Here is a 25,451-nt window from a genome sequence, read left to right on the forward strand (position 1 = left end):
TATGGATATTGATTAACATTTGTGGCTTAAGGGCTCCAGGCGGTAACACATCCACAGAGGACTTGGTTTATTAAAGGGAATGCAAATTCCCCACAGACTTTGCTTACTATAGAAAATGTGAATCTCTAGCCCATTCCTCAACTGATAAAAAAGGAATGAGAGGAATGGTGACTTAATCTAAGGAAAAAAAAGGAAAAAAAAACCATACAACTTAAACAGGACATTTCCAACCCTACAAGCACTACTGGACAAGGACTGATAAAGGTAATTAAACAAGACCAATGAGAGAAAACCACATCTTTCTGGACCCCATGTTGGTACGCCTCCCCACCTTTAAGAGATAAAAATCCCTAAAGGACAATAGAAAAAGGGGGCTCTTCTTCCCCCTTCCAGCTGTCCTGGGAGCTATTTGCTTTTCCTTTTTGTCTTTTTAGGGCCGTACCTGCGTGATACGTGGAGGTTCCCAGGTTAGGGGTCTGATCGGAGCTGTAGCTGCCGGCCCAAACTACAGCCACAGCAATGCGGGATCTTAGCCGCATCTGTGACCTACACCACAGCTCATGGCAACGCCAGATCTTTGAGCCACTGAGCGAGGCCAGGGATCTAACCCGCAACCTCATGGTTCCTAGTTGGATTCGTTAACCACTGAGCCATGACAGGAACTCCGCTATTTGCTTTTCTTTAATAAAAATTTTGCTTGCTTGCTGCCTGTGTGTTTGCAGAGTTCATTCTTCAACTGCCGTGAATAAGAACCTGGATTACAGTATCATCTTTCCAGTATCACAATGACACAGCCCAAGGATTAAAACTACTGAGATTTCATTATATAATTAAGGATGCAGAGTTCCTGTAGGGCACGGTGGTAACAACCCAACTAGCATCCATGAGGACGTGAGTTCGATCCCTGGCCTCGCTCAATGGGTTAAGGATCCAGCATTGCCATGAGCTGTGGTGTAGGTCACAGACGAGGCTTGGCTCCTGCAATGCAGTGGCTGTGGTGTAGGCCGACAGCTGTAACTCCAATTTGACCCCTAGCCTAGGAATCTCCATATGCTGTGGGTGCATTCATGTATATATAAATGCAGAACAAGATGGGTAATGTAAGCAAAGATAAGGAAACGCTTAAGAAAGACTGAAAAGAAATGCTAGAAATAGAAAACACTGTAACAAAGAATGCTTCTGATGGGCTCATCAGTTGACTGGACACACAAGAAAAGAGCCAGTGAGCTTGGAGATAGGTCAATAGAAACTTCCCTACTGAAATGAAAAGGGGAAAAAAATGAAATAAAAACAGAGGAGTTCCCATTGTGGCTCAGTGGTTAACAAACCAGGCTAGGATGCTTAAGAATGCAGGTTCGATCCCTGGCCTCACTCATCAGGTTAAGGATCTGGTGTTGCCATGAACTGTGGTGTAGGTCGCTGATGTGGCTTGGATCTGGTATGGCTGTGGCTGTGGCATAGGCTGGCAGCTGTAGCTTCAATTGAAGCCCTACTGTGGGAACCTCCATATGCCACGGGTGCGGCCCTAAAAAGGAAACAAACAAAAAACCAAACAGAATAGAACATGGGGACAATTTCAACAGAGGTAAAACACTGATTGGAACACCAGAAGGAGAAAAAAAGATGAAAGAAAAATATTTGAGGTAATAATGGCCAAGAACTTTTCAAAATTACTTATAATTACCGAACCACGGTTCCAGGAAGCTCAGAGAAAACCAAGCAGGATAAATACCAAAAATATACACATAGGAGTTCCTGTGGTGGCACAGTGGTTAGCGAACCTGACTAAGAACTAGGAACCATGAGGTTGCGGGTTTGATCCCTGGCCTCTCTCAGTGGGTTAAGGATCTGGCATTGCCATGAGCTGTTGTGTAAGTCACAGATGTGGCTCGGATCCCGCGTTGCTGTGGCTCTGGCATAGGCCGGTGACTACAGCTCCGATTCGACCCCTAGCTTGGGAACCTCCATATGCCGTGGGTGCAGTCCTAGAAAAGACCCCCCCCCAAAAAAAAAACCCAAAAACATACACACACCCCTAGGTATATCTTATTCAAACTATAAGCCAAAGACAAAAATCCTGAAATAAACCAAAAAGAAAACCACCCTAACCATCTTACTATAGTGGTAATGCAGCTGACCAATCATAAGAAACCATGCAAGAGAATGGAGTGAAATATTTAGTGTTGAAGATTCTCCCCACCCCCTTCCCCAGGTTCTACATATGGCAAAATTATTCTTCAAAAGTGAAGGATAGGGAGTTCCCCTTGTGGCACAGCAGAAATGAATCCTACTAGGAACCACAAAGTTTCGTGTTCCGTCCCTGGCCTCCTGCAGTTGCTCTGATTCAACCCCTTGCCTGGGAACCTGCATTTGCCAAGGGTGCGGCACTGGAAAAAAAAAAAAGGAATTCAGAAATGCGTCTCATTCATCTTTTGCTTTTGAAGAAATTGAGATCCTGAGCTCTGAAAGTGGCTAATCTGGGAAGGGAAAGATCCCAAAATTTCCTTTTTTTTTGTTTTCTTTTCTTTTGCAAGTCTCTTTTAAAAAAATCAATGTTGACACAACTTAGAATAGATATACAAGGAGATCCTGCTGAATAGCATTGAGAACTTTGTCTAGATACTCATGTTGTAACAGAACAAAGGATGGGGGAAAAAATGTAATTGTAATGTATACATGTAAGGATAACCTGACCCCCTTGCTGTACAGTGGGAAAATAAAATAAATAAATAAATAAATAAAATAAAAAATCAATGTCAGAAATTGTGCAGTTCTAACTGCACTTGAAAACTGGACAAATTGAAAGAAAAAAACTGATATTTGAGGTTGAACAGACAGTTAATAGCCCACTTAGTAACAACTCAACTCGCAAGCTTGTTTGAATGGTTGAGCTTGAGGCCGTATAAAACGGCAAAGTCCTCTTGGCGAAGGGAAAAGAGATCGATTCACAGAGCGTGAAAACCTAACCGTTCCAAGAGAGGGTATTCTACTCTTTAAGAGAACAGGTTGGCTCCAGCCGCCCCGGCCTAAGGCAAGCTCCGCCAGCCGCGACTACAAGTCCCAGGCTGCTCCGCGGCGCGCACCGCCCGCCGGGAGAACGCTCCCGTGAGTCTGCGCGGGAAGTGGAAAAGCGCGGATAAGGAGTGGCGAGGCAGCCTGGGTGTCGTCTTCTGCGCCAGTGTCTCCGGTCTTTGCTGGTCACGGCCGGCGGTCCGACTCCTCCGCCGCCGCCATGCCCATGAAGGGCCGCTTCCCCATCCGCCGTACCCTGCAGTATCTTGGCCAGGGGGACGTGGTATTCAAGGACTCGGTGAAGGTCATGACGGTGAACTACAACACGCACGGGGAGCTGGGCGAGGGCGCCAGGTCAGTCCGAGCCATCGGGGCCGCCACGGGGTCCTAGCCGCGTGGACGGCTGGCGCTGTGCTGGCGCCTGCAGAATCCTGGGGCTGGTGCTGTTGCCCCATTTCACAGACGGGCAACGACCCCGAGTTCCACAACCGGGAGAGAACCGCGGCTCCCGGCTGCTCTGGGAGGCCAGAGTCCTCTCAGCGCCCCCAGGTGCCCAGCGCCGAGCGGAGCACAGGCCGGCTGCGGTTGGGTTGGAGCCCAGCGCGGGAGTGGCCGGCATCCTTCGGTCTTGCGCTTGCTGGTTTTGGGCGAGTTGAGTCGCCTCAGTGTCCCACGGAGGATGACACTTCCGTCCCAGGGCCGACGAGGGGGTGCAGTGAAAGGTAACAGTTGCTGGCAGCACGTTTCTGCGTGCTTCTCCTGCGTCAGCTCCTTCGATGTTTACAGAAACCCCACCCTAGAGAGGGGAAGCACGGAGGTTAGGTCGCTTGGTTGTCCAGGGCACTACAGCTGGCTCGTGGGTAGTAGCTCTGAAAGTGCTTCGTTCTTGACTAATCACCCTTACAATTACGGCACACCTTTCCTAGCTCCGCCCTTCCAGCCCCCAGCTTTTTAATGTTTTTCAGGCTACGGAGTAGGGACTCATAGAATGGAAGCTTGCAGTGAAAGTTTTGCATTGAACTTTGAGGCAACAGAGTGCCTTGGGCTTTTCAGGTATTAGGTATAAATTTCCTGAGTGCCTGTTGATTGTAGGCCCCGTGCTTTGTGCTGGGAATCCAAGTCCTGCCTTTCAGAAACTTTGGGGTTGGGTGTGTGGGATGGATCAAAATGAGACAGGAGAGCAACTTTCTGTGGAGGGGCCTTCAGTGCAGGGCTCTTCAGAAAAGCCAGAAGCTATCCTAGCCATTTGCTTTCCACAGGTGAACCCAAGAACTTGGACCTGCTAGCATGGGGTCAGATGGGATGAGGGCTTTCTAGAAGACTTAGTAGTCTTAGGGCTGAGTGGGCACACAGATACTCCTTCACAACCCACTTTGCATCCATCCATCCTTCCACATGAGAAGTCACAGGGCAGAGGCCAAGCAGCTCCTATAAAGGAGGGAGACAGTCTTGTATGGGCCCAAAGTAAACTGAAAACTTAGTGCCCAGCCTTGGGATCATGCTCGGCTACATCTTAGCTCTGTAGGCTCCATGGGGAATTTCTCACTTATCAAGGAGCCAGAAATTCTTATTTTTATGTAAATCTCTGGTTTTTAAATAATCAAAACATACCTCACACCTCAAGTATTTTTATACTCTCAGGTGAATAGGAGCCAAACAGCTGTTCTGTGTTTTGCTGTTTCTGGTGCTAAAGAGCTTGTCTCTCCCGTTGGTGCACTTGGGGGCTTGAGCCTGCTTTGACTTGCTCTTTCCAGCCCCACAGACCTTTGCTTGTTGATGTGCCTCGGCACTTCAGCTGTTCCTCCATTGCAAGTGCCAGTGGCAAAATGCCCCAGGCTAGCCAACCTTAGGGTGTCTGCTGGATGTGTGGGGAGCTGCCTTATTGTCTAAGAACGGAAGTTCCTACTCAGCTTTGCCAGGTGTTCTTGCCTTTAAGATGTAATGGAAGTAACAGTTGCTGGCATTTACTGAGTTCTGTGTCTTGGCTGAACCTCAGAGCCCAGATGAATTGGATGGATGGTGGAGGAACGGTGCAGTGAAGGCCTAAGGCTCACAACCCTGATTCTTTGGCTTACTGGCTGTGTGACCTAGGGCAGTTTACTTAACTTTTCTGACCTGTTTTCTTACTGTAAAACCCCACCTCCCAGGATTGTTGTGAGGATTCTAATAAAAGGCGCCCAGCAAGGTGTCTGGCACATAACAGCATGTGCTTGACTAGAAATTAACCTTTGGTTACTAACTTTCCTTCCAATACTTCAGCAAGAACCATTTAAAAGCCCTGTTGAATGTTTGTCTTCATAGTTCCAGGTGTGAGATGCGCCTACACGGATGTGGCCCAATGTATTTGTATGCGGCGTTGGGATCCTCTGCTGTGTGTTGGGAATTGAGTACAGGAGTCCTGAGCCCAGCAAAGTCCAGTCCTGTGTGCTGTGATGGTCTCCTAGGGTAGTACCCTGCGTCCATTCCCAACCCAGAGGCAACAACTTTCAACTCGAACCATTTGAGTAGAATTTTACTTATGTATAGTTAAATACCATAAAGAGTCCCGTCTTACTTTCTTAGCTTTAGGCTTTGTCTATTGACTGGTCACTGGAAAACAAGACTTAATTCTCCCACCAGCATTGCCATTCCCCGCTCCAACACATGCATACTACTCCTCCGTCCTCCAAATATAGTCATTTAAGACTTCTGGATAAAACAGTATTCATCGTTTAAATTTTTATAACTTTGTAAACCTATACACATTTGAGCCAAACAGAGTACTGTGATTATTTTCCATTTTTGCAAAGATTGTTGTTTTTCCTGGGGCCATTAATTGTCATTGCTTCTGCACCAGTTAGGGATGTCTTCCCAAGCAGATGGTCACTCAATCAGACTTTCTGTTGATTCTGTTAATTTCTTGAGAATAGACTATAGGCTCCTGTCAGGTCTGGTTGTCCTACGTTGCCATCCTCTTGGCATTAACACTGAAGCACAGAGCAGTAACTTGCCCTGGGTTATACAGCTGGGAAGTGGTAAAGCCAAGCAAGAAGTGAGGGGGAAGAGTAGTTGTTGGCATCTGGAGATGAGGAGGGCTGCCTGTTCAGCGCCTGTGGGGCTGGGACTGGGTTCCAGCCAGGGAGGTGAATACCATGTTTCTCCTCCTCCTCTCCCCATACTTTTGCCAGCACTCTGTGGGCAGAACCCAACACAAAACCAGAGGGCAAGAAGGCCCATTTCCCAGCCCATATTGGTTAGCCACTCAGGATGGAGAGCAGGTGGAGAGGGATCTAGGTGTAGAGTTGTGTCGCAGTTGATATAATCAGTCAGGCATTTAAGTTGTTTCTGTTACTTTGCTGTAACAAATAATGTTGCAGTAAACATCACACACTTTGCATTCAGGTGTGACAATACCTAAAGGCAGAGGCAATATTGAGTCAATATCTGTGCCAGTTCCAAACTAACCTCCAGGGAGGTTATACCAATTAGTAGTACACTTAAGGAAATGTTTCCTCAGCAATCTAGGGGGAGAAAAAGGATTTTTTTTTGGCCATGCCCACAGCCTGCCAAAGTTCCAAGGCAAGGCATTGAACCTGTGTCACAGCAGTGACTTAAGCTGCTGTAGTGACAACACTGGGTCCTTAACATGGTGCACTACAAGGGAACTCCAGGATCATTTAAATTTATGATTTTGTTGGAAAGAGACAGCGGAGTCTTCCTATGATAGGTCTTATGGGCTTCTGCCTGTCTGTGGCCTTTGCCTCTGGTGTCGAATAGTAAATTTTGTTAATGATGTGCCAAACTCTTCATCACGGGAATTAACCTTTTGTTTGGTGTTTTGCAAACATCTGTCTTCTGGTTTGGCAAATGCTGATTTTTGTTTTGGTAAAATTTGCCATGCAAAGGTTTTAATGTCAAATTTATCTCTATTTTAAACCTTTTGAGTTTAGAAGTTTCTCCATTCCTGGATTGTAAAAATATTCCATGTGTTTTTTCATGGTTTCATTTTTTTTAACTTGTGATATAATTTATGTAAAATGAATACTTGTAGATTAGCTTCTCATATGAGTACACTGTAACCATCACACCAGTCAAGATTGAGGACAAGAATGTTTCACAGTTTCATGTTGATATTTACACTTCTGCTTTGGTGAGTTTTAGGTTAGTGTGCAGTGTGAGGTAGATTTCTTTTCCCTCCACTGATGAACCAGGAGTCCCAAAACTCATGTTCAGAGAACACATGAGTAGATCCCTGAGACCTGCTTTTCCCAGCTCTGCCTTTTGAGGAGGAGGGTCCTCTGAGAATCTGATGAAAGTTCTGGACTTTTCTCTTTTGAAAAATACACAATTGGAGTTTCCATCGTGGCTCAGTGGTTAACAAACCCGACTAGAATCCATGAGGACGTGGGTTCGATCCCTGGCCTCACCCAGTTGTTAAGGATCTGGCCTTGCTGTGAGCTGTGGTGTAGCTTGCAGACGCCGCTTAGATCCTTCGTTGCTGTGGCTGTGGTATAGGTCAGCAGCTACAGCTCCGATTAGACCCCTAGCCTGGGAACCTCCATAAGCTGCTGGTGTGGCCCTAAAAAGACAAAAACAAACAAACAAACAAAAACCACACCAGGAAGTTCTTGTTGTGGCTTAGTGGTAACAAGCCCCCGCTAGTATCCATGAGGATTCGAGTTCAATCCCTGGCTTCCATCAGTGGGTTAAGGACCCTATGTTGCTGTGGCTGTGGCCTAGGCAGGCAGCTGCGGCTCTGATTCAACCCCTAGCCTGGGAACTTATATATTCCAAGGGTTTGGCCCTAAAAAGCAGAAAAAGAAAAATTGAAAAATACACTGGTGCATACAGTTTTAGGTTAAAAACTCAGGTTTAATTTCATCCATTTTGCAGGAAATTCGTATTTTTCAACATACCTCAGATCCAGTACAAGAACCCCTGGGTGCAGATCACGATGTTTAAGAACATGACGCCATCGCCCTTCCTGAGGTTCTACTTAGGTGAGCGGAACCTGGGCCCTGTGCTGTGGCCCGGCATTGGCGTGGCCTGAGGTGGGCGCTTGTAATGCACTTCTCCCCTCCCCTTGGCTTCTGGACCCAGCACACAGTGGCTGCTGAGATCTGGTGTCTCCCCTACACCTTGGGCTCATCTCCTGCATGCCTCATATCCTTTGCCCGGGTTGCTCCAGATTCCCTGGCCACACTGCTTTCGTGCCTTCGCTCACACTGCTCCCTCTGTCAGAAATCTCCTTTCTACTTTTCTTTGCTTAATTAAGAAAAAATAATCCTTTGATAATTTGATAATTATCAAAATAATCCTTTGATAATCCCATTGTGGCTCAGTGGTAACAAACTGGACTAGTATCTCTGAGGATACAGGTTTGATCCCTGACCTTGCTCAGTGGTTTAAGGATCTGGTGTTGCCATAAACTGTGGTGTAGGTCGCAGACACAGCTTGGATCCTGTGTTGCTGTGGCTGTGGTGTAGGCTAGCAGCTGTAGCTCTGATTCAGCCCCTGGCCTGGCAACTTCCATATGCCTAGGGTGTAGCCCTAAAAAGAAAAATAATAATAGTCCCTTGAGACTCAGTCTGAGCACCATTTCCCCCAGGAAGCCTTCCCTACAACCTTTGATGGGCCTCCCCTGTCTCCCAGGGCACCTGTGTTTGCATGTGTCTTCTGGACTGGGCACACTTTCATGCTGCTGTCCTGTTGCCACGAGTCACTAAGGCAAAGGCTTATTCAGTTAAGCTGGGCTTGGGGCCCAGAGGTCAGAAGACCTTATGTTCTGGCCCAACTCTCTACTCAGTCATTCTGATCCTGAGCGAGTAACCCACTTCCCTATTTCTCAGGGGAAGGCAAAACATCTCCCTTACACGGTTGTGAGAATCGACTGAAGTGGAAACAGGATATTCTTCCATTCATTCAGTAAATACATACCAAGTGCCTATAAGGACCCAGGTGCTGCCCTATGTGCTGGGGATATCAGGGACCTGTACTGACAAATGTCTCTCGCTTTGTAGAGTCGATGTTCCTGCTGGTGACAGAAAGAATAAGACTCAGTAACATGTTTTGTTAGAAGATGAGTGCTGTGGGAAAAAGAGAAAGGGAGCAAGGTGGAGGTGAGGGGAATGGTGATGGTTTGACAACTTTGTGATTGTATTTTGGGTTTTTTGTTGTCGATTTGTCTTTTTTTTTTGCCTTTTCAGGGCCGCATCTGCGGCATATGGAGGTTCCCAGGCTAGAGGTCTAATTGGAGCTGTTGCTGCCAGCCTATGGGACAGCCACAGCCACGGCAGATCTGACCTGTGTCTGCAACCTGCACCACAGCTCACGACAATGCCGGATCCTTAACCCACTGAGTGAGGCCAGGGATGGAACCCGCAACCTCATGGTTCCTAATCGGATTTGTTTCTGCTTCGCCACAACGGAAACTCCTGTATTTTGTGTTAGTGGATTTTTGTGGGGGTAGGGATGGGTTCGGGTTGTGCCTGCAGCATATTGAAGTTCCTGAGCCAGGGAGTGAACTTATGTCACAGCAGTGGCGTGAGCCTGTAGCAGTGACAACGCTGAATCCTCAGTCCCCTGCACCACCAGGCAACTCCTGAGTTGGTGTTTTTAAAAACGCACTTTATTGAGGTGTGATTTACTCACAATAAAATGAGCGGGTCTCTTGTGCATGGAGCAATGGGTTCTGACAGTTGTTAGGTGCCTGTCACTATTTTCCAGTGAGGACAACAACAAAATTTCTCTCTATAAAGTCCCCATCACTGCTTTCCACTTAATCCCTTGCCCACCAGAGGCACCCACTGTTAGCGGTTCATTTACCATAGATTGATTTTGTTTTATTTGTTTCAGACCATACTATAAGTAGAATCTCACAATATGTGTTCTTCTATATTTTCACTGGTGTTTTTGAGATTCACCACAGTATGTGTATCAACAGTTTATTTTTTAGGGCAGTACCAGCAGCATATGGAGGTTCCCAGGTTAGGGGTCGAATCGGAGCTGCACCTGCTGGTTTACACCACAGCCACAGCAACACAGAATCCGAGCTGTGCCTGTGACCTACACCACAGCTCACAGCAACGCCGGATCCTGAACCCACTGAGTAAGGCCGGGGATTGAACCCGAATCCTCATGGATCCCAGTCGGGTTCTTTAACTACTGAGCCGATGAAGGGAACTCCTTAGCAGTTTATTGTTATTGCTGAGTTGTACTCCATTATCAGAATATACCACAAGTTATCCATCTGCTCATCCTTGATGAACATTAGGGGTTTTGTTGGAGGCCAAGACAGAGCTGGAGGTGTGAGATTGACGGGAGGTGCGCAGGGCAGGCCTCCAGGTGGCACGGCAGCTCTGACGTCTCTGGCAGGTGGTGGTGAAGGGAAGTCCTGGCCGATCCTTGGGTGAAGTGCAGGTCCTGGACGAAATGCAGGGAGAGCGGAGTGGATCCTGGGGGCTCCAAGGAGGGCCTTGCTTGGAGGGAGGTTCAGGCCACTGCCTCCTGGCAGCTGAGGGTCCTTTGGGAAGGGGCCCGTCTCTGTGGAGGTGGGTGCCCGGTTCTCCTGGGCACAGGGCTTGGTGTGCTGGCTGGGTCGCAGGATAGGCACGGATGTTCTTAAAAAAGCACTGAGTAGGCTTTGCGGTGATCATCATCCTGTCCAGTCAGCAGGGTGCAGTCCCGCTGCCCACAGCCTCACCTGAACGGGTCCTGTCACTTGCCTTCACTTCCGGTGGCTGCCACAGCAGTTGCCATGAACTTGGTGTCTTGAAACAACCCAAATATCTCTTGTTGTTGTTGCTGTTTTCCCCCTTGCTTTGGATTTTTTGTTTTGGCCATGCCCACAGCATGTGGAAGTTCCTGGGCCAGGGACGGAAATCAAGCCACAGGTGTAACCAGAGCCACAGCAGTGACAATGCCACGTCCTTAACCTGCTGCATCACAAGGGAACTCCCCAAATTTCCCATCTCACAGTTTTGTAGGTTAAAAATCTAGCACAGTGTAAAATCATGGTCTTAGCAGAGCCTTTCTCCCTAGAAGGAAGGCTCTAGGAGGTGAACCCATTACCACACCTCTTCAGCATCCTTTGGCTTGCGGTCCCTCCCTCCAAGAAGCCCAGCCATGTTCCTGTCTGGCCTTCTTCCACAGCCACACATCCTCTGACCACAGCCCAGGAGGTTCTCCGACTTTAAGGACCATGTGATTAATGGGGCCACCAGCTTATCCAGGAAAACCTCTCCAATTCCAGATTCCCTCGGCCACATCAGGTGTCATATTCTAGGGGACTAAAGGGGGCTTCTTTGAGGGCTGTTCTTCTCACCACATAAAGTCTTTTCAGTATTAGCCTTTCCAGTGGGTGTAGATCTCGTTGATGTTTAAATTTGCATTTCCCTGTTTCTTTTTTTTTTTTTTTTGTCTTTCCTAGGGCCACACCCGAGGCATATGGAGGTTCCCAGGCTAGGGGTCGAATTGGAGCTACAGCTGCCAGCCTATACCACAGCCACAGCAACACAGAATCGGAGCCACATCTGCAACCTACCCCACAGCTCACAGCAAGCCGGATCCTTATCCCACTGAGGGAGGCCAGGGATCGAACCCATAACCTCATGGTTCCTAGTTGGATTTGCTAACCACTGAGCCACAACGGGAACTCCCCCTGTTTTTTTCATTTGCTTGCTGGCTATTCATGCATTTCTTTTGTAAAGAATCTATGTGGATCTTTTGCACATGAAAAAGAGATGAGGACTCTTTTCTTGTTGAGTTGTTTATATATTCTAGATTCAGTTATTTTGTTGGATACATGTATTATGTGTATTTTCTCTGCTGTGGCTGGCTTTTCATTGGCTCTTTTTTTTTTGGGCTATACCTGAAGCATGTAGAAGTTCCTGGGCCAGACTTCAGACTTGCTGAGCCATCAGGGAACTCCCTGGAGTTTTAAATGTGATAAGCTCCAACTTATCAGTCGTTTTCTTTTATGTTTAGTACTTTTTGTGTCCTGTCCAAGAAACCTATCTGCCCCAAAGTCACAAAGATTTTCTCCTATGTTTCCTTTATAACTTTTGTCATCCTAGGTTTTACATGTGGGTCTATGATTTGGTTAATTGTGTTTTAGAGCTACACATTGAGCTAGAGATTGAGGTTCGTGTTTGGTTATTTAGATTTGGGATATTCAGTTGTTCTAGCACCATTTGTTGAAAGACAGTCCTTTCCCTTATTTCCTTGGCATCTTTGTCGCAAGTCATAACCACGAGTGGGTAAAGAAAATCCATGTAATCATTCAGTGGAATATTACTTAGCCACAAAAATTAAGTAAGTACTAACAGGTGCTACAACAAGGATGAACCTTGAAAACATGCCAACTGAAAGAAGGCAGATGCACAAGGCCACACAGTGTGTGATTCCATTTGTGTGAGGTGTCCAGAATGGACAATGCCATAGGGACAGAAGGTGATTGTTGGGCTGGGACTGGAGTGGTGTGTCTAATGGGAAGTGACTGCTGGATAGGTACAGGGTTTCTTTTGGGGGTCACGAGAAGGTGCTGGAACCTAGATAGCGGTCATGGTTGCACAACATTGTGAATGTACTAAAAACCGATAAATTGTATACTTTAAGACCGTTAAAATAGTGAATTTTATGTTATATGTATTTTACAACAGCAACAACAAAAAATCACCTGACCATATATTTCTGAACTCTAGTTTTTAATTTTTAGTTGAAGTATTTGTGTGTGTGTGGTCTGCAACCTACACCACAGCTCACTGCAATGCTGGAACCTTAGCTCACCGAGCAAGGCCAGGGACAGAACCCGTATCCTCATGGATCCTAGTTGGGTTTGTTAACTGCTGAGCCATGAAGGGAACTTCCCAACATTTGTTATTTGTGTCCTTTTTTCCCCTTTTTTGGCCACCCCAAAGCATATGGAGTTCCCAGGCCATAGATCAGATCCAGGTCCTCCTTGTGACCTACTTCGCATCTTCGTCAAAGCCAGACACTTAACCCACTGACTGAGACCAGGGATCTAACATGCAACCTCACAGAGATAATATTGGGTCCTTAACCCACTGAGCCACAACTGGAACTCTTTTTTTTTTTTTCCTCAAAATGAATTTGGCCCTTGTAAGTTCTTTGCATTTCCATATAAACTTTAAAATCAATTTGCCAGTTTCTAGGGAAAAAGCTTGCTGGGATTTTGATGGGAATTATATTATAGATCACTGAAGATAATGGACATTTTAAAATTATTGAGTATGTTTTGTGACTATTGTAAATGGTATTTTTAAAAAAAGTTTCATTTTCAGTTCTTTGTTAGCACCAGACAACTTCGTAGAAAAACAGCTGGTTTTATATATGGGCCTTTATGTTGCAACCATGCTAATTTTACTTATTTTGGTAGTTTGTATTTTCTAAATTCCTTAGGATTTTCTGCATACACAGTCATTCCACCTGTAAATAAATAAAGTCAGTGTTGTTTCTTTAAAAATGTTTTTTAGGGGTTCCCGTCGTGGCGCAGTGGTTAACGAATCCGACTAGGAACCATGAGATTGCGGGTTCGGTCCCTGGCCTTTCTCAGTGGGTTAATGATCCGGCGTTGCTGTGAGCTGTGGTGTAGGTTGCAGACGTGGCTCGGATCCCGAGTTGCTGTGGCTCTGGCGTAGTAGGCCAGTGGCTACAGCTCTGATTCGACGCCTAGCCTGGGAACCTCCATGTGCCGCAGGAGCGGCCGAAAGAAGCAGCAAAAAGACAAAAAAAAAAAAAGTTTTTTATTATAGTTGATTTAGTGTTCTGTCAATTTCTGCTGTTAAGCAAAGTGACCCAGTTATACATATATACATTTTTTTTTCTCATAATACTTTCCATCATGTTCCATCACAAGTGATTGGATATAGTTCCCTGTGCTGTACACAGAATCTCATTGCTTATCCACTCCAAATGCAATAGTTTACATTGATTAACCACAAACTTCTGGTCCATCCCATTCCCTCCCACTCCCCCATGGCAACCACAAGTCTGTTCTCTATGTCCATGAGTTTGTTTCTATTCTATAAATAGGTTCATTTTTGCCATATTTTAGTTTTCACATATAGGTGATATGATACGGTATTTGTCTTTCTTTCTGACTTACTTCACTTATTATGAGAATCATTCCATCCATGGTGCTGCAAATGGCATTATTTCATTCTTTTTTATGGCTGAGTAATATTCCATTGTGTATATGTACCACACCTTCTGTATCCATTTATCTGTTGGTGGACATTTAGGTTGTTTCTATATCTTGGCTGTTGTGAATTGTGCTGCATTGAACATTTGAAACTATTTTCTTCCATTCTGTAGGTTCTTTTTTTTTTTTCCCCCCCCTATGGTTTTCTTTGCTGTACAAAAGCTTGTAAGTTTGATTAGGTCCCATTGGTTTATTTTTGTTTTTATATCTATTGCCTTGGGAGATTAACTTAAGGAAACATTCGTATGGCTGATGTCAGGGAATGCTTTGCCTGTGTTCTCTTCAAGGAGTTTGATGGTGTCTTGTCTTATGTTTAAGTCTTTAGGCCATTCTGAGTTTATTTTTGTGTATGGTGTGAGGGTGTGTTCCAGTTTCTTTGATTTACCTGCAGCTGTCCAGTTTTCCCTAAAGTACTGCTTATCGAAGAGACTGTCTTTTCACCATTTTATATTCTTGCCTCTTTTGTCAAAGATTCATTGATCATAGGTGTCTGGATTTATTTCTGGGTTCTCTATTCTGTTCCATTGATCTGTTTGTCTTTTTTTGTACCAATACCACACTGTCTTGATGACTAGCTTTGTAGTATTGTCTGAAGTCTGGGAGAGTAATGCCTCCTGCTTTTTTTTTTCCCTTCAAGATTGCTCTGGCAGTTCTGGGTCTTTAATGGTTCTATATAAATTTTTGGATTGTTTATTCTAGTTGTGTGAAAAATGTCATGGGTAATTTGATAGGGATTGCGTTAAATCTGTACATTGCTTTGGGTGGTATGGCTTTTTTTGGGGGGGGGGGTCTTTTTTTTTTGCCTTTTCTAGGGCCGCTCCTGCGGCACATGGAGATTCCCAGGGGTCTAATCGGAGCTGCAGCCACTGGCCTACGTCAGAGCCATAGCAACGCAGGATCCGAGCCATGTCTGTGACCTACACCACAGCTCACGGGCAACGCCCGATCCTTAACCCACTGAGCAAGGCCAGGGATCAAACCTGCAACCTCATGGTTCCTAGTCAGATTCGTTAACCACTGCGCCATGATGGAAACTCCTGGTATGGCCATTTTAATGACATTAATTCTTCCAATCCAGGAGCATGGGCTATCTTTCCATTTCTTTGAATCATCTTTAATTTCTTTGATTAATGTTTTATAGTTCTCAGCATATAAGTTTCACCTCCTTGGTCAGGTTTATTCCCAGGTATTTGATTTTTTCTAAGTGCTATTTTAAAAGGTATTTTTAAATACTTTGTATTTTTATATTTCTTTTCTAATATTTCATACTGAAATGCAAATAATTTCTGAATGTTAATCTTGTTTCTTTGCTGAATTCGTTGATCAGTTCAGAGTAGTTTTTGTGTGGAATCTTGAGGGTTTTCTATATATAATATCATATCTGCATAGAGTGACAATTTCACCTCTTCCCCCCCCCCCTTTTTTTTTTTTTTGCTTTTCAGGGCTGCACTTGCAGCAAATGGAGGTTCCTAAGCTAGGGGTCAAATCAGAGCTACAGCTGCTGGCCTACACCACAGCCATAGGGATACAGAATCTGAGCCTCATCTGTGACCTACCCCACAGCAATGCCGGATCCTTAACTCACTGAGTGAGGCCAGGGATCAAACTCACAACCTCATGGATGCTGGTCAGATTTGTTTCCGCTGAACTCCTTATCTTCCACTTTGGGTACCTTTTATTTCTTTTTTTTGTCTGATTGCTATGGCTAGGACTGGCAATACTATGTTGAATAAAGCGGTGAGAGTGGACATCTTTGTCTTGTTCCAGATTGTAGTGGGCATGCTTTCACCTTCTCTCTGTTGAGTTTTCTATTCAGTGTGGGTTTGTCATAAATGGCTTTTATTATGTTAAGGTTATGCTCCCACTATTCCCACTTTGGTAAGTGTTTTTAGCATGAATGGATGCTGGGTTTTGGCAAATTCTTTTTCTGCATCTATCGAGATGATCATGTGGTTTTTGACTTTTCTTTTGTCAATGTGGTGTATAACATTGATTGATTTACATATGTTGAACTATCCTTGTGAACTCAGGATGAATCCCACTTGGTCGTGCTGTATGTTCCCTTTATATGTTGGATTTGGTTGGCTAAAATTTCATTAAGAATTTTTGCGTCTATACTTATCAAAGGTATTGACCTATGATTTTCTTTTTTGGTAGTATCTTTGTCTGTTTTTGGTATTCAGGTGATGGTGGCTTCCTAGAATATCTTTGGGAGTACTCTTTCTTCAGTCTTTTGGAAAAGTTTAAGAAGAATGGGTATAAGTTCTTTGTGTGTTAGGTAGAATTTGCCTGTGAAGCCATCTGGTCCTGGACTTGTGTTTGTGTGAGTGCTTTTTTTTTTTTTTCTTTTTGTCTTTTTCTAGGGCTGCACATGAGGCACATGGAGATTCCCAGACTAGGGGTCGAATCGGAGCTGTAGCTGCCGGCCTACACCAGAGCCACAGCAACTCGGGATCTGAGCTGTGTCTGCGATCTACACCACAGCTCACAGCAACGCCGGATCTTTAACCCACTGAGCAAGGCCAGGGATTGAACCTGCAACCTCATGGTTCCTAGTTGGATTCGTTAACCACTCAGCCAAGATGGGAACTCCTGTATGAGTATTTTTATTACATACTCAGTTTCATTTCTACTTAAGGGACTGTTCAGATGATCAATTTCTTCTTGATTCAATTTTGGCAGGCTGTAAGTCTCTAGAAAGGTCCATTTCTTCTAGGTTGTCAAATTTGTTAGCATATAATTGGTCATGGTATTCTTTTCTGGATTTTTTTTGTGTATGTATTTCCACATTATCTGTTGAGATTTCTCCTTTTTCATTCTTATTTTATTTATTTGGGTTCTTTCTTGGTGGGTCTGGCCAGAGGTTTGTCAATTTTGTTTACCCTTTCAAGGAACTAGCCCTTGGTTTTATTTATTTTTCTATTGTTTTTTGAATCTCTTTTTATTGATTTCCTCTCTTAGCTTAATGATTTCCTTCCTTCTGCTGACTTTAGGTTTGGTTTGTTCTTTTTGTAATTCTTTTAGGTGGTAGGTTAAATTGATGATTTGAAGTTTTTCTTTTTTGAGGAATGCCTGTATCACTATGAACTTCCCTCTAAGAACTGCTTTTGCAGCATCACATAGATTTTGAATGGTTGTGTTTTCATTATCATTTGTCTGGAGGTATTTTTAATTTCCTTTTTGATTTTCCTGCTACCCCATTGGTTTTTTAGTAGCGTGTTGTTTAGTCTCCATACAGTCAGGTTTTTTTTTTTTTTTTAACCTCTTTTCCTATGGTTGATTTCTAGTTTTATGCCATTGTGGTCAGAGAAGATGCTTGAAATAATTTCTGTATTCTTAAATTTGTTGAGGTTAGTTTTGTGCCCCAGAATATGGTTAGTCCTTGAAAATGTTCTATATACACTTGAAAAAAAATGTATATTCTGGGCTTTTTGGATGAAATGTCCTAAAAATATCAATTAAGTCTAACTGTTCTATTGTGTCATTTAGGATCTCTGTTGCCTTACTGATTTTCTATCTAGAGGATCTATGCATCGATATGAGTCAGGTGTTAAAATCTACTATTATTGTATTCCCATCTATTTCACCTTTTTTCTGTTAGTATTTGTTGTATGTATTTGGGTACTCCTGTATTAGGGGCATATATGCGTGTCGTGTGTCTGTGTGTGTGTGTGTGTGTGTGTGTTTTGTGGGTCTCACCCATGGCATATGGAGATTCCCAGGCTAGGGGTTGAATTGGAGCTACAGCTGCCGGCCTATGCCATAACTCACGGCAGCACCAGATCCTTAACCCACTGAGAGAGGCCAGGGGTGGAACCTGCATCCTCATAGATAGCAGTCAGATTTGTTTCCACTAAGCCACATTGGGAACTCCAAGGGGCATATGTATTGATGAGTGTAATATCCTCTTCTTGAATGGATCCTTTTATCATTAAATAGTGTCCTTCTTTGCCTTTCATTTTTCATTCATTTTTTTCTTTTTTCTTTTTTGTCTTTTTAGGGCCATGCCTGCAGCATATGGAGGTTCCCAGGCTAGGGGTCGAACTGGAGCTGTAACTGTTGGCCTATGTCACAGCCAGATCCAAGCTGAGTCTATGACCTACATCACAGCTCATGGCAATGCCAGATCCTTAACCCTCTGAGTGAGGCCAGGGTTCGAACTTGCATCCTCAGGGTTACTAGTCAGATTTGCTTCCACTGAGCCACGATGGGAACTCCTCTTTGTCTTTCTTTATGGCCTTTGTTTTTTGGGTTTTTTTTGTCTTTTCCAGGGCCGCACCCATGGCATATGGAGGTTCCCAGGCTAGGAGTCTAATTGGAGTTGTAGCTGCCAGCCATAGCCACAGACACAGCAGTGCAGGATCCGAGCCCGCATCACGGCAACGCTGGATCCCCAACCCACTGAGCAAGCCCAGGGATCAAACCTTCAACCTCATCGTTCTTAGTTGGATTAATTAAACACTGAGCCACAACAAGAACTCCAGTGGCCTTTGTTTTAAAGTCCATTTTGTCTGATATGAGTATTGCAGCTCTCGCTTTCCTGCCTTTTCCATTTGCATGAAATATCTTTTTCCATCCCCTCACTTTCAATTTATATGTGTCCTTTGCCCTAAGGTGAGTCTCTTATAGGCACCGTATTGTAGGTTTTTGTTTTTTTTTAATCTGCCACTCTTTTTCTTTGATTAAGGCATTCAGTCCATTGACATTTAAGGTAATTATTGATGAGTATGTATCTGTTACCATTTTAAACTGTTTTCCGGTTGAGTTTCTCATTTCTTTTTTTGGTTGGATGATTTCCTTTTATTTTATGCGTGTATCCTCTTCTTTTTATTTATTTTTTTAAATTTATTTTTTGTCTTTTTTAGGGTCACACCCATGGCATATGGAAGTTCCCAGACTAGGGGTTCAATAGGTGCTGCAGCTGCCAGCCCATGCCACAGCAATGCCAGGTCTGAGCCGTGTCTGCGACCTACACCCCAGCTAAGGGCAATGCTGGATCCTTAACCCCCTGAGTAAGGCCTGGAATTGAACCCACATCCTCATCGATAATAGTCAGATCTGTTGCCCACTGAGCCACAATAGGAACTCCTTCTCTTTTTAGTTCTTGTGAATGTATTGTTTGGTTTTGATTTGTGGTTGTCCTGTTTCTCAAGTATGTAAACCTCTTCCCCTGTCTGCTTGCCTTAGCCTGATAATTATATAGGCTCAAACACATTCTAAAAAAAAGTCTAGATTTTTCTTACTTCCTTCCCCATGTTTTATGATTTTGATGTCTTTTTTTTTTTACATCTTCATATTTATCTTTTTGCTGTTACTTGTGTTTATCGTCACTTTTACAAATAGTTTTTTTCTTTTAGATCTGTATACTGGCTTATTTAAGTGATTACTTTCCAATTGTGATTTTCTCCATCCTATATCTTCTTACTCCTTTCCTATTTAGAGGAGACCTTTCAGTATTTATTTTAGAACAGGTTTAGAAGTTTGTTTTGTTTTGTTTTTGCTTTTTAAGGCCGCACCCTTGCACATGGAAGTTCCCGTGCTAGGGGTCAAATTGGAGCTATAGCTGCTGGCCTACACCACAGCCACGCAGTGTTGGATCCGAGCCAAGTCTCTGACCTATGCTATAGCTCATGGCTGCGTCAGATCCCTGACCCACTGAGGGAGGCCAGGAATTGAACCCACGTCCTCATGGATACTAGTCAGGTTCATTACCCACTGAGCCATGAAGGAAATCCTAGAGCAGGTTTGGTATTGCTGTATTCTTTTTAGTTTTTGTTTTTTGCAGAAATTATTTATGTCTCCTTCTATTTTAAATGATATTCTTGCTGGGTAGAGTATTCTAGGCTGCAAATTTTTCCCTTTTAGAACTTTGAATGTATCTTGCCACTCTATTCTGGCCTTGAAGTGTTTCTGTAGAGAAATTAGCTGATGGCCTTATGGGGTTCCCTTTATTAACTTTTTCTCTTGTAGCCTTTATAATCCTCTCCGTATCTTTAACTTTTGCCATTTTTATTATATGTCTTGGTGTGGGTCTGTTTGGGTTCAACTTGTTTAGGGCCCTTTGTGCTCTCTGTATCTTTCTTGATATCTTTTTCCTTTAGAATTGGAAAAGTTTTCAGCCATAATTTTCTCAAATATATTTTCAATCCCCTTTTTCTTCTCCTTCTGGAGCCCCAATTACGTGTAGATTGTCCCACTTTATATTATCCCATACATCTCTTATATTGCTTTCATGCTTTTTTGGGGGGGGGGGAGGGCGGTTCTTTATAAGGCCATACTGGCAGCATATAGAAAGTTCCCAGGCTAAGGGTCGAATCAGAGCTACAGCCACAGCAATGCAGGATTCACGCCATGTCTGCAACCTACACCACAGGTCAGCGCAATGTTGGATCCCCAACCTACTGAATGAGGCCAGGGATCAAACCCCCATCCTCATGGATACCAGTCATATTTGTTTCTGCTGTGGGAACTCCTGCTTTCATGTTTTTTTATTTGGTTTTCTGTCTGCTCTTCTGATTGAGTGATTTCCATTATTCAGTCTTCCATGTCACTTATCCCTTCCTCTGCATTATTCATTCTGCTCTTCATTGCCTTTAATTCAGCTTGCATCTCTGCAAACTAATTTTATGATTTTTCTTGGCTTCTCCTTATATTTTCTAGTTCCTTTCTAAAGTAATCTGCATTACTGTTCATATTACTTTATGAACACTCTTAATTTCTTCAGAATTTTCACTGTCTCCTTTTTGAACTCTATTAGACTGCAGGAGTCTGTTTCATTGTTTGCTCCTTCAGGGGAATTCTCTTCTTTTAACTGGGAATAGTTCCTGAACTTCTTCATTTTGCTTCTATTTTTCTTGTTCTCTGAGTTTAGGGAAAACAATTACCATAGACCTGGAGGGCTGTTTATATGCAAGAGCACCCTTAGGTTGTTTGTGAGGGCTTACTTTTCTTAATTTGGCATGAGGGCTGCTTTTGGTTTGGATGCGTGCTGTCTCTTTCCTCTGTGTGTGCAGGCTGCTGTCCCCTTATAGGGGTTGTGCTGGTGTGTGGCTTCTCTGTGCTGCTAGAGAGATGGAGGCAATGGGCAGTGCCTGGTGCTGGGCCCTTGCCATTAGCGAGGACCTGTGGGGAGGTGGTGCAGGTTGCTGCTGGTTGCAGTGACCCTCAGGCAGGTGGAGATGGTACCCAGAGCTTTTGGCAGTGGCGACAGCAGGACATGCATTCCCAGAGGAGTGAGAGCAACAATGGGTGGCGCTCAGTTGTGGTGCCCTCCTCTGTGGCGTCCCCTGCATTGATCTGGGGCTGCAGGTGGTGCCTGTTCACAGACCCCTTGTGGTGGCAGGCCACGCCTACCTCTGGAGTCTGAGATGGCTGTGGTGGTTTGCCCCTGCCAGTGGCCTGCACAAGAGGTGCCCTACCAACTGAGAGCCCATGCCTGTGCAGAGAAAGATATTGCTGTGGCTGTTCCACTACTCCTCCAGCCCGTGGGAACTGCTCCCTAGCCCCTCATGCTTTCTCTGCACAGCCAGCCCTAGTCCTTTCCCTGGAACTGACCTCCAGAGCCTGAGTCTCAGTGCCCAGCCCCTGCCCGTGTCTGGCTGTGCTGTCCATGGGCTCTGGTACTGATGGTCTGTGTGGTTCTCTCCCTGTGCTTTGCCCTCCTCAGTCTGGCTGCTGTGCTTTTCTTTCCGAGGCTTTGTGGTCTCTCTGCCTCAGCTCATCTCCCCATCAGTTAGGTGGCTTCCCAGGGTGTGAATTCCCCTCCTCTTTCTCATCTCCCTGTCAGGAGTGCCGGTCCCATCCTGATAGCCCTTTTTTCTTTTTTTTCTTCCTTGTGTTCTACCCAGTTATGTTGAGGGTTTCTTGCCCTTTTTGAAGGTTAAAGTGCTCTGCCAGCATTCAGTAAATGTTCTGTGTGAATTGTTCTATATGTAAATGGATTTTTTTTTTAATGTGTTTGTGGGGGAAGGTGAGCACCATTTCTTACTCCTTAGCCATCCTGATCCCTTTCAAGTCAGTGCTATTTCTTCCTTTCTAATCTTTAACTTCTTTTTTTTGTGTCTTAATTCATCGGCTAACATAGGGCTGTAATATTTTGCATTTTTACCAGTAATTTAGGAATGTTCCAGTTATTCTGCATCCTCACCAGCACTTGGTATTCTGTTTAAAAAAAACATTTTAGCCACCCAAATATCTTGTTTTATTTTGCATTTTCCTAATAACTAATGATATTGAGTTATCTTTTTATGTGCTTATTATTAACTATTAAACATTTATTCAGATACTTTACTCACTTTTTCCTTTGGATTGTTTGTCTTTTTTTGGGGGGGGGCCACACCCACAGCATATGGACATTCTTAGCCTGGGGTCGAATCAGCTACAGCTGCAGGCCTACGCCACCCACGCAGATCCAAGCCACATCTGTGACCTACACCACAGCTTGTGGCAACGCCAGATCCTTGAGCCACAATGGGGACTCCTATTTGTCTTTTTTAAATTGAACTCTGAGAGTTCTTTATGTAGTCAGGATATAAATTGCTTATCAAGATACATGCTTGTCTTCTTCATTGAGTTGTCTTGCCATCTTTGCTGAAAATCAGTTGCCCATACTTTTTTTTTTTTTCTTTTTTATTGATGTACCTGTGGCAAATGGGAGTTCCTAGTCTAGGGGGTCGGATTTGGAGCTGCAGCTGTGGGCCTATACCACAGCCATAGCAACACCAGATCTTTAACCCACCGAGTGAGGACGGGATTGAACCCTCATCCTCACAGACACTGTCAGGTTCTTAACCCACTGAACCATAACAGGAATTCACCTGTAAATTTAATAAGAGTTTATTTATGGACTTAGCTTCCATTTCTATGGTCGGTTCTTCTCATACTACACTGACTTGATTATGTAGCCTGTAGTAACGTTAAAATTGGAAAGTGCATGTTTGTCAAAGTTGTTTTGACTATTTTGGGTCCTTTGCATGAATTTTAGGCTCAATTTGTCAGTTTCTACAGGAACACCTGCTGGGATTTTAATGGGGACTGACTGAATATGTACACTAATTGGGGAGGATTGCCATCTTAGCGATATTAATTCTTTCCATTTATGAGCAGGAGTTGCTTTCCATTAAAATAGGATGCTCTTGCGAGTTCTCATTGTGGCTCAGCGGTAATGAACCTGACTGGTGTCCATGAGGATGCAGGTTCAATCCCTGGTTTTTGCTCAGTGGGTTAAGGATCTGGCATTGCCGTGAGCTGTTGTGTAGGCTGACAGTTGTAGCTCTGATTTGAGCCCTAGCCTGGAAACTTCTATATGCTGTACCTGCAGCCCTAAAAAGCAAAAAAAATTTAAAAAGTATGCTCTTGTACAAACCTCAAGCTCATGTGTGCTCGTGTCTAAAGAAATATGGGAAGAGTCAGGGCAGCATTATGGGTTATGTAATTGCTTATTTTACTGTTAAAATGTTTCTCTACTAAAAGCACATCCCAAAGCCCCATTGTTTGAGGCCAAAGAGCACCCTGCTGACCTCAACTTCTTCCCCCCTTTGCCTCCTGTTTCCAGATTCTGGGGAGCAGGTCCTCGTGGACATGGAGAGCAAGAGCAATAAGGAGATCGTAGAGCACATCAGAAAAATTTTGGGGAAGAATGAGTGAGTTGTTGGGGTGACCCGGAAGGGTGCTGACATCAGCCCAGAGATTTGGAGGGAGGAACCAGTGCATCGGGAGGGGAAAGCACACCCAGCCGCTCACCCAGCTGAGGCCCTGAGCCTCTGGGCTGCTGCTCCATCCGCTGGGAAGTGAAGACAACGATGGTCCTTTCCTCCTGGGTCCAGGGGAGGCCAAAATGCTTGCGCTTGTGGCTGTGAGGGACAGGGGGTGCTGGCCAGGGAGGAGGGCTCCCTGCTGGGGAGTGGGGACTTGTGTTGCCCACGCCTTGTTGTCTGTGCCCTTTGCAGGGAAACCCTCGAGAAAGAGGAGCAGGAGAAAAAACAGCTTTCTCACCCGGCCCACTTTGGTCCCCGAAAGTACTGCCTGCGGGAGTGCATGTGTGAGGTGGAGGGGCAGGTGCCCTGCCCAGGCCTGGTGCCACTGCCCAAGGAGATGACAGGGAAGTACAAAGCCGCCTTGAAAGCCACTGCCCAGGACTGAGGTGCCAGGAAGGCTCCTGGTTCTGTCCCCAGAGACTCTGAAAACTTTTGCGATCCAAAGGTCCCCTTTACACACCTGTGTAAAAACCACGTGGGGGGAGGGGAGGAGTCGGGCTGCAGCCAGGCTGCTCAGTGATCTTCCCTGCGCCCTCAGAGCAATAAAATGCTTTAGGATTGCTCAGCAATGTGATGTGAATCCACCCTAATAGGCCTGCGTGGGGACAGTGCTTTGGGGCGGGAAGGTGCAAGGCCACAGCCTCTTGACATCCTTCCTCTGCCTTTTCTGGTCTCTGGCTTCAACTCTTCTTCCAGATCCCGCTCTGGAGACCTGAGAGCTGCTGCACAGGCTCTGGCTGGTGGTGGGGACGCACCCTCTGGAAATCCGAGGGCAAGCCTTTGCGCAGGGACTGCTTTTTAAACTGAAGTCAGTTGACCCTCTGGGCATGGTCGTGCAGGGGTGCCCCTTTGGAGGCACAGATTGGCCTCCTGAGGGCTGGTGTTGAGGCAGCTTTCCTTCGTCCTCTGGCTCCTGCAGTCCTCACTGAGGTTTGGGAGAGGGTGTGAGGTGTCACTCATGCTGCTATTAGTTTAGTTGTGTCAGTTTCAGTTCTCAGGAGACGGCAGAGCCCTCTAGGGTCACCGTAAGAATAGGTTTATTTGGTCAAGAGGACCAGCTGGAGCACTGTGCCATGGATAGGCAGATGAGGCTGTAGCCGGATGGTGGGGCTCAGAAGAGCAGGTTTGCAGACTGGATCCCTGGCCAAGGCCGAAAGCTTGCTATGAGATAGGGTAGGGCCTGCCCCACCAGGTTTTAGCCACAGGAAATGTGAGACTGGGGTGTTTTAGATATTCCTGTTAAAGTGGGAGAAACTTGGCTCCTTTTACATTTGATGCCCCTGTTGTGGTTCCCTGGGATTTTGTTCCAGGCTTGTGTTTAGGGTGATGATTTAAATGTGTGGGTTGGGAAGGAGGTGGGCACGTGGGTCTCACATGTACTGGGAACGTGTCCTGAGTGACCACAGCTTTACTGGGTCCATTTAATTGGATTTCAACACTTTGGTCCCCCCTCCTGGCAGTGGTAGCCATGGCCTTCAGGTGGT

At 45.0% G+C, this 25,451-nt stretch overlaps 1 protein-coding gene across 1 annotated transcript; it reads left to right on the plus strand.

Annotated features, from left to right (window-relative positions):
- The first annotated feature begins 3,099 nt into the window (after window positions 1–3,099).
- On the plus strand, window positions 3,100–24,532 carry MRPS25 (mitochondrial ribosomal protein S25). Its single transcript, XM_047781683.1, has 4 exons — window positions 3,100–3,366; window positions 7,885–7,991; window positions 23,766–23,853; window positions 24,160–24,532. The coding sequence occupies exons 1-4, from the start codon at window positions 3,233–3,235 to the stop codon at window positions 24,350–24,352; spliced, it is 522 nt and encodes a 173-aa protein (XP_047637639.1). The 5' UTR covers window positions 3,100–3,232; the 3' UTR covers window positions 24,353–24,532.
- The last annotated feature ends 919 nt before the right edge of the window (window positions 24,533–25,451 follow it).

Source organism: Phacochoerus africanus, chromosome 1 (genome assembly GCF_016906955.1).
Source record: "Phacochoerus africanus isolate WHEZ1 chromosome 1, ROS_Pafr_v1, whole genome shotgun sequence".
Lineage (NCBI taxonomy): Eukaryota > Metazoa > Chordata > Mammalia > Artiodactyla > Suidae > Phacochoerus > Phacochoerus africanus.

Coding starts and splice junctions, on each gene's coding strand:
- MRPS25 (XM_047781683.1), top strand. CDS start 3,233: ATGCCCATGAAGGGCCGCTTCCCCATCCGCCGTACCCTGCAGTATCTT. Junction 3,367..7,884: donor GAGCTGGGCGAGGGCGCCAG/GTCAGTCCGAGC, acceptor TCCATTTTGCAG/GAAATTCGTATTTTTCAACA. Junction 23,854..24,159: donor AAAATTTTGGGGAAGAATGA/GTGAGTTGTTGG, acceptor TGCCCTTTGCAG/GGAAACCCTCGAGAAAGAGG.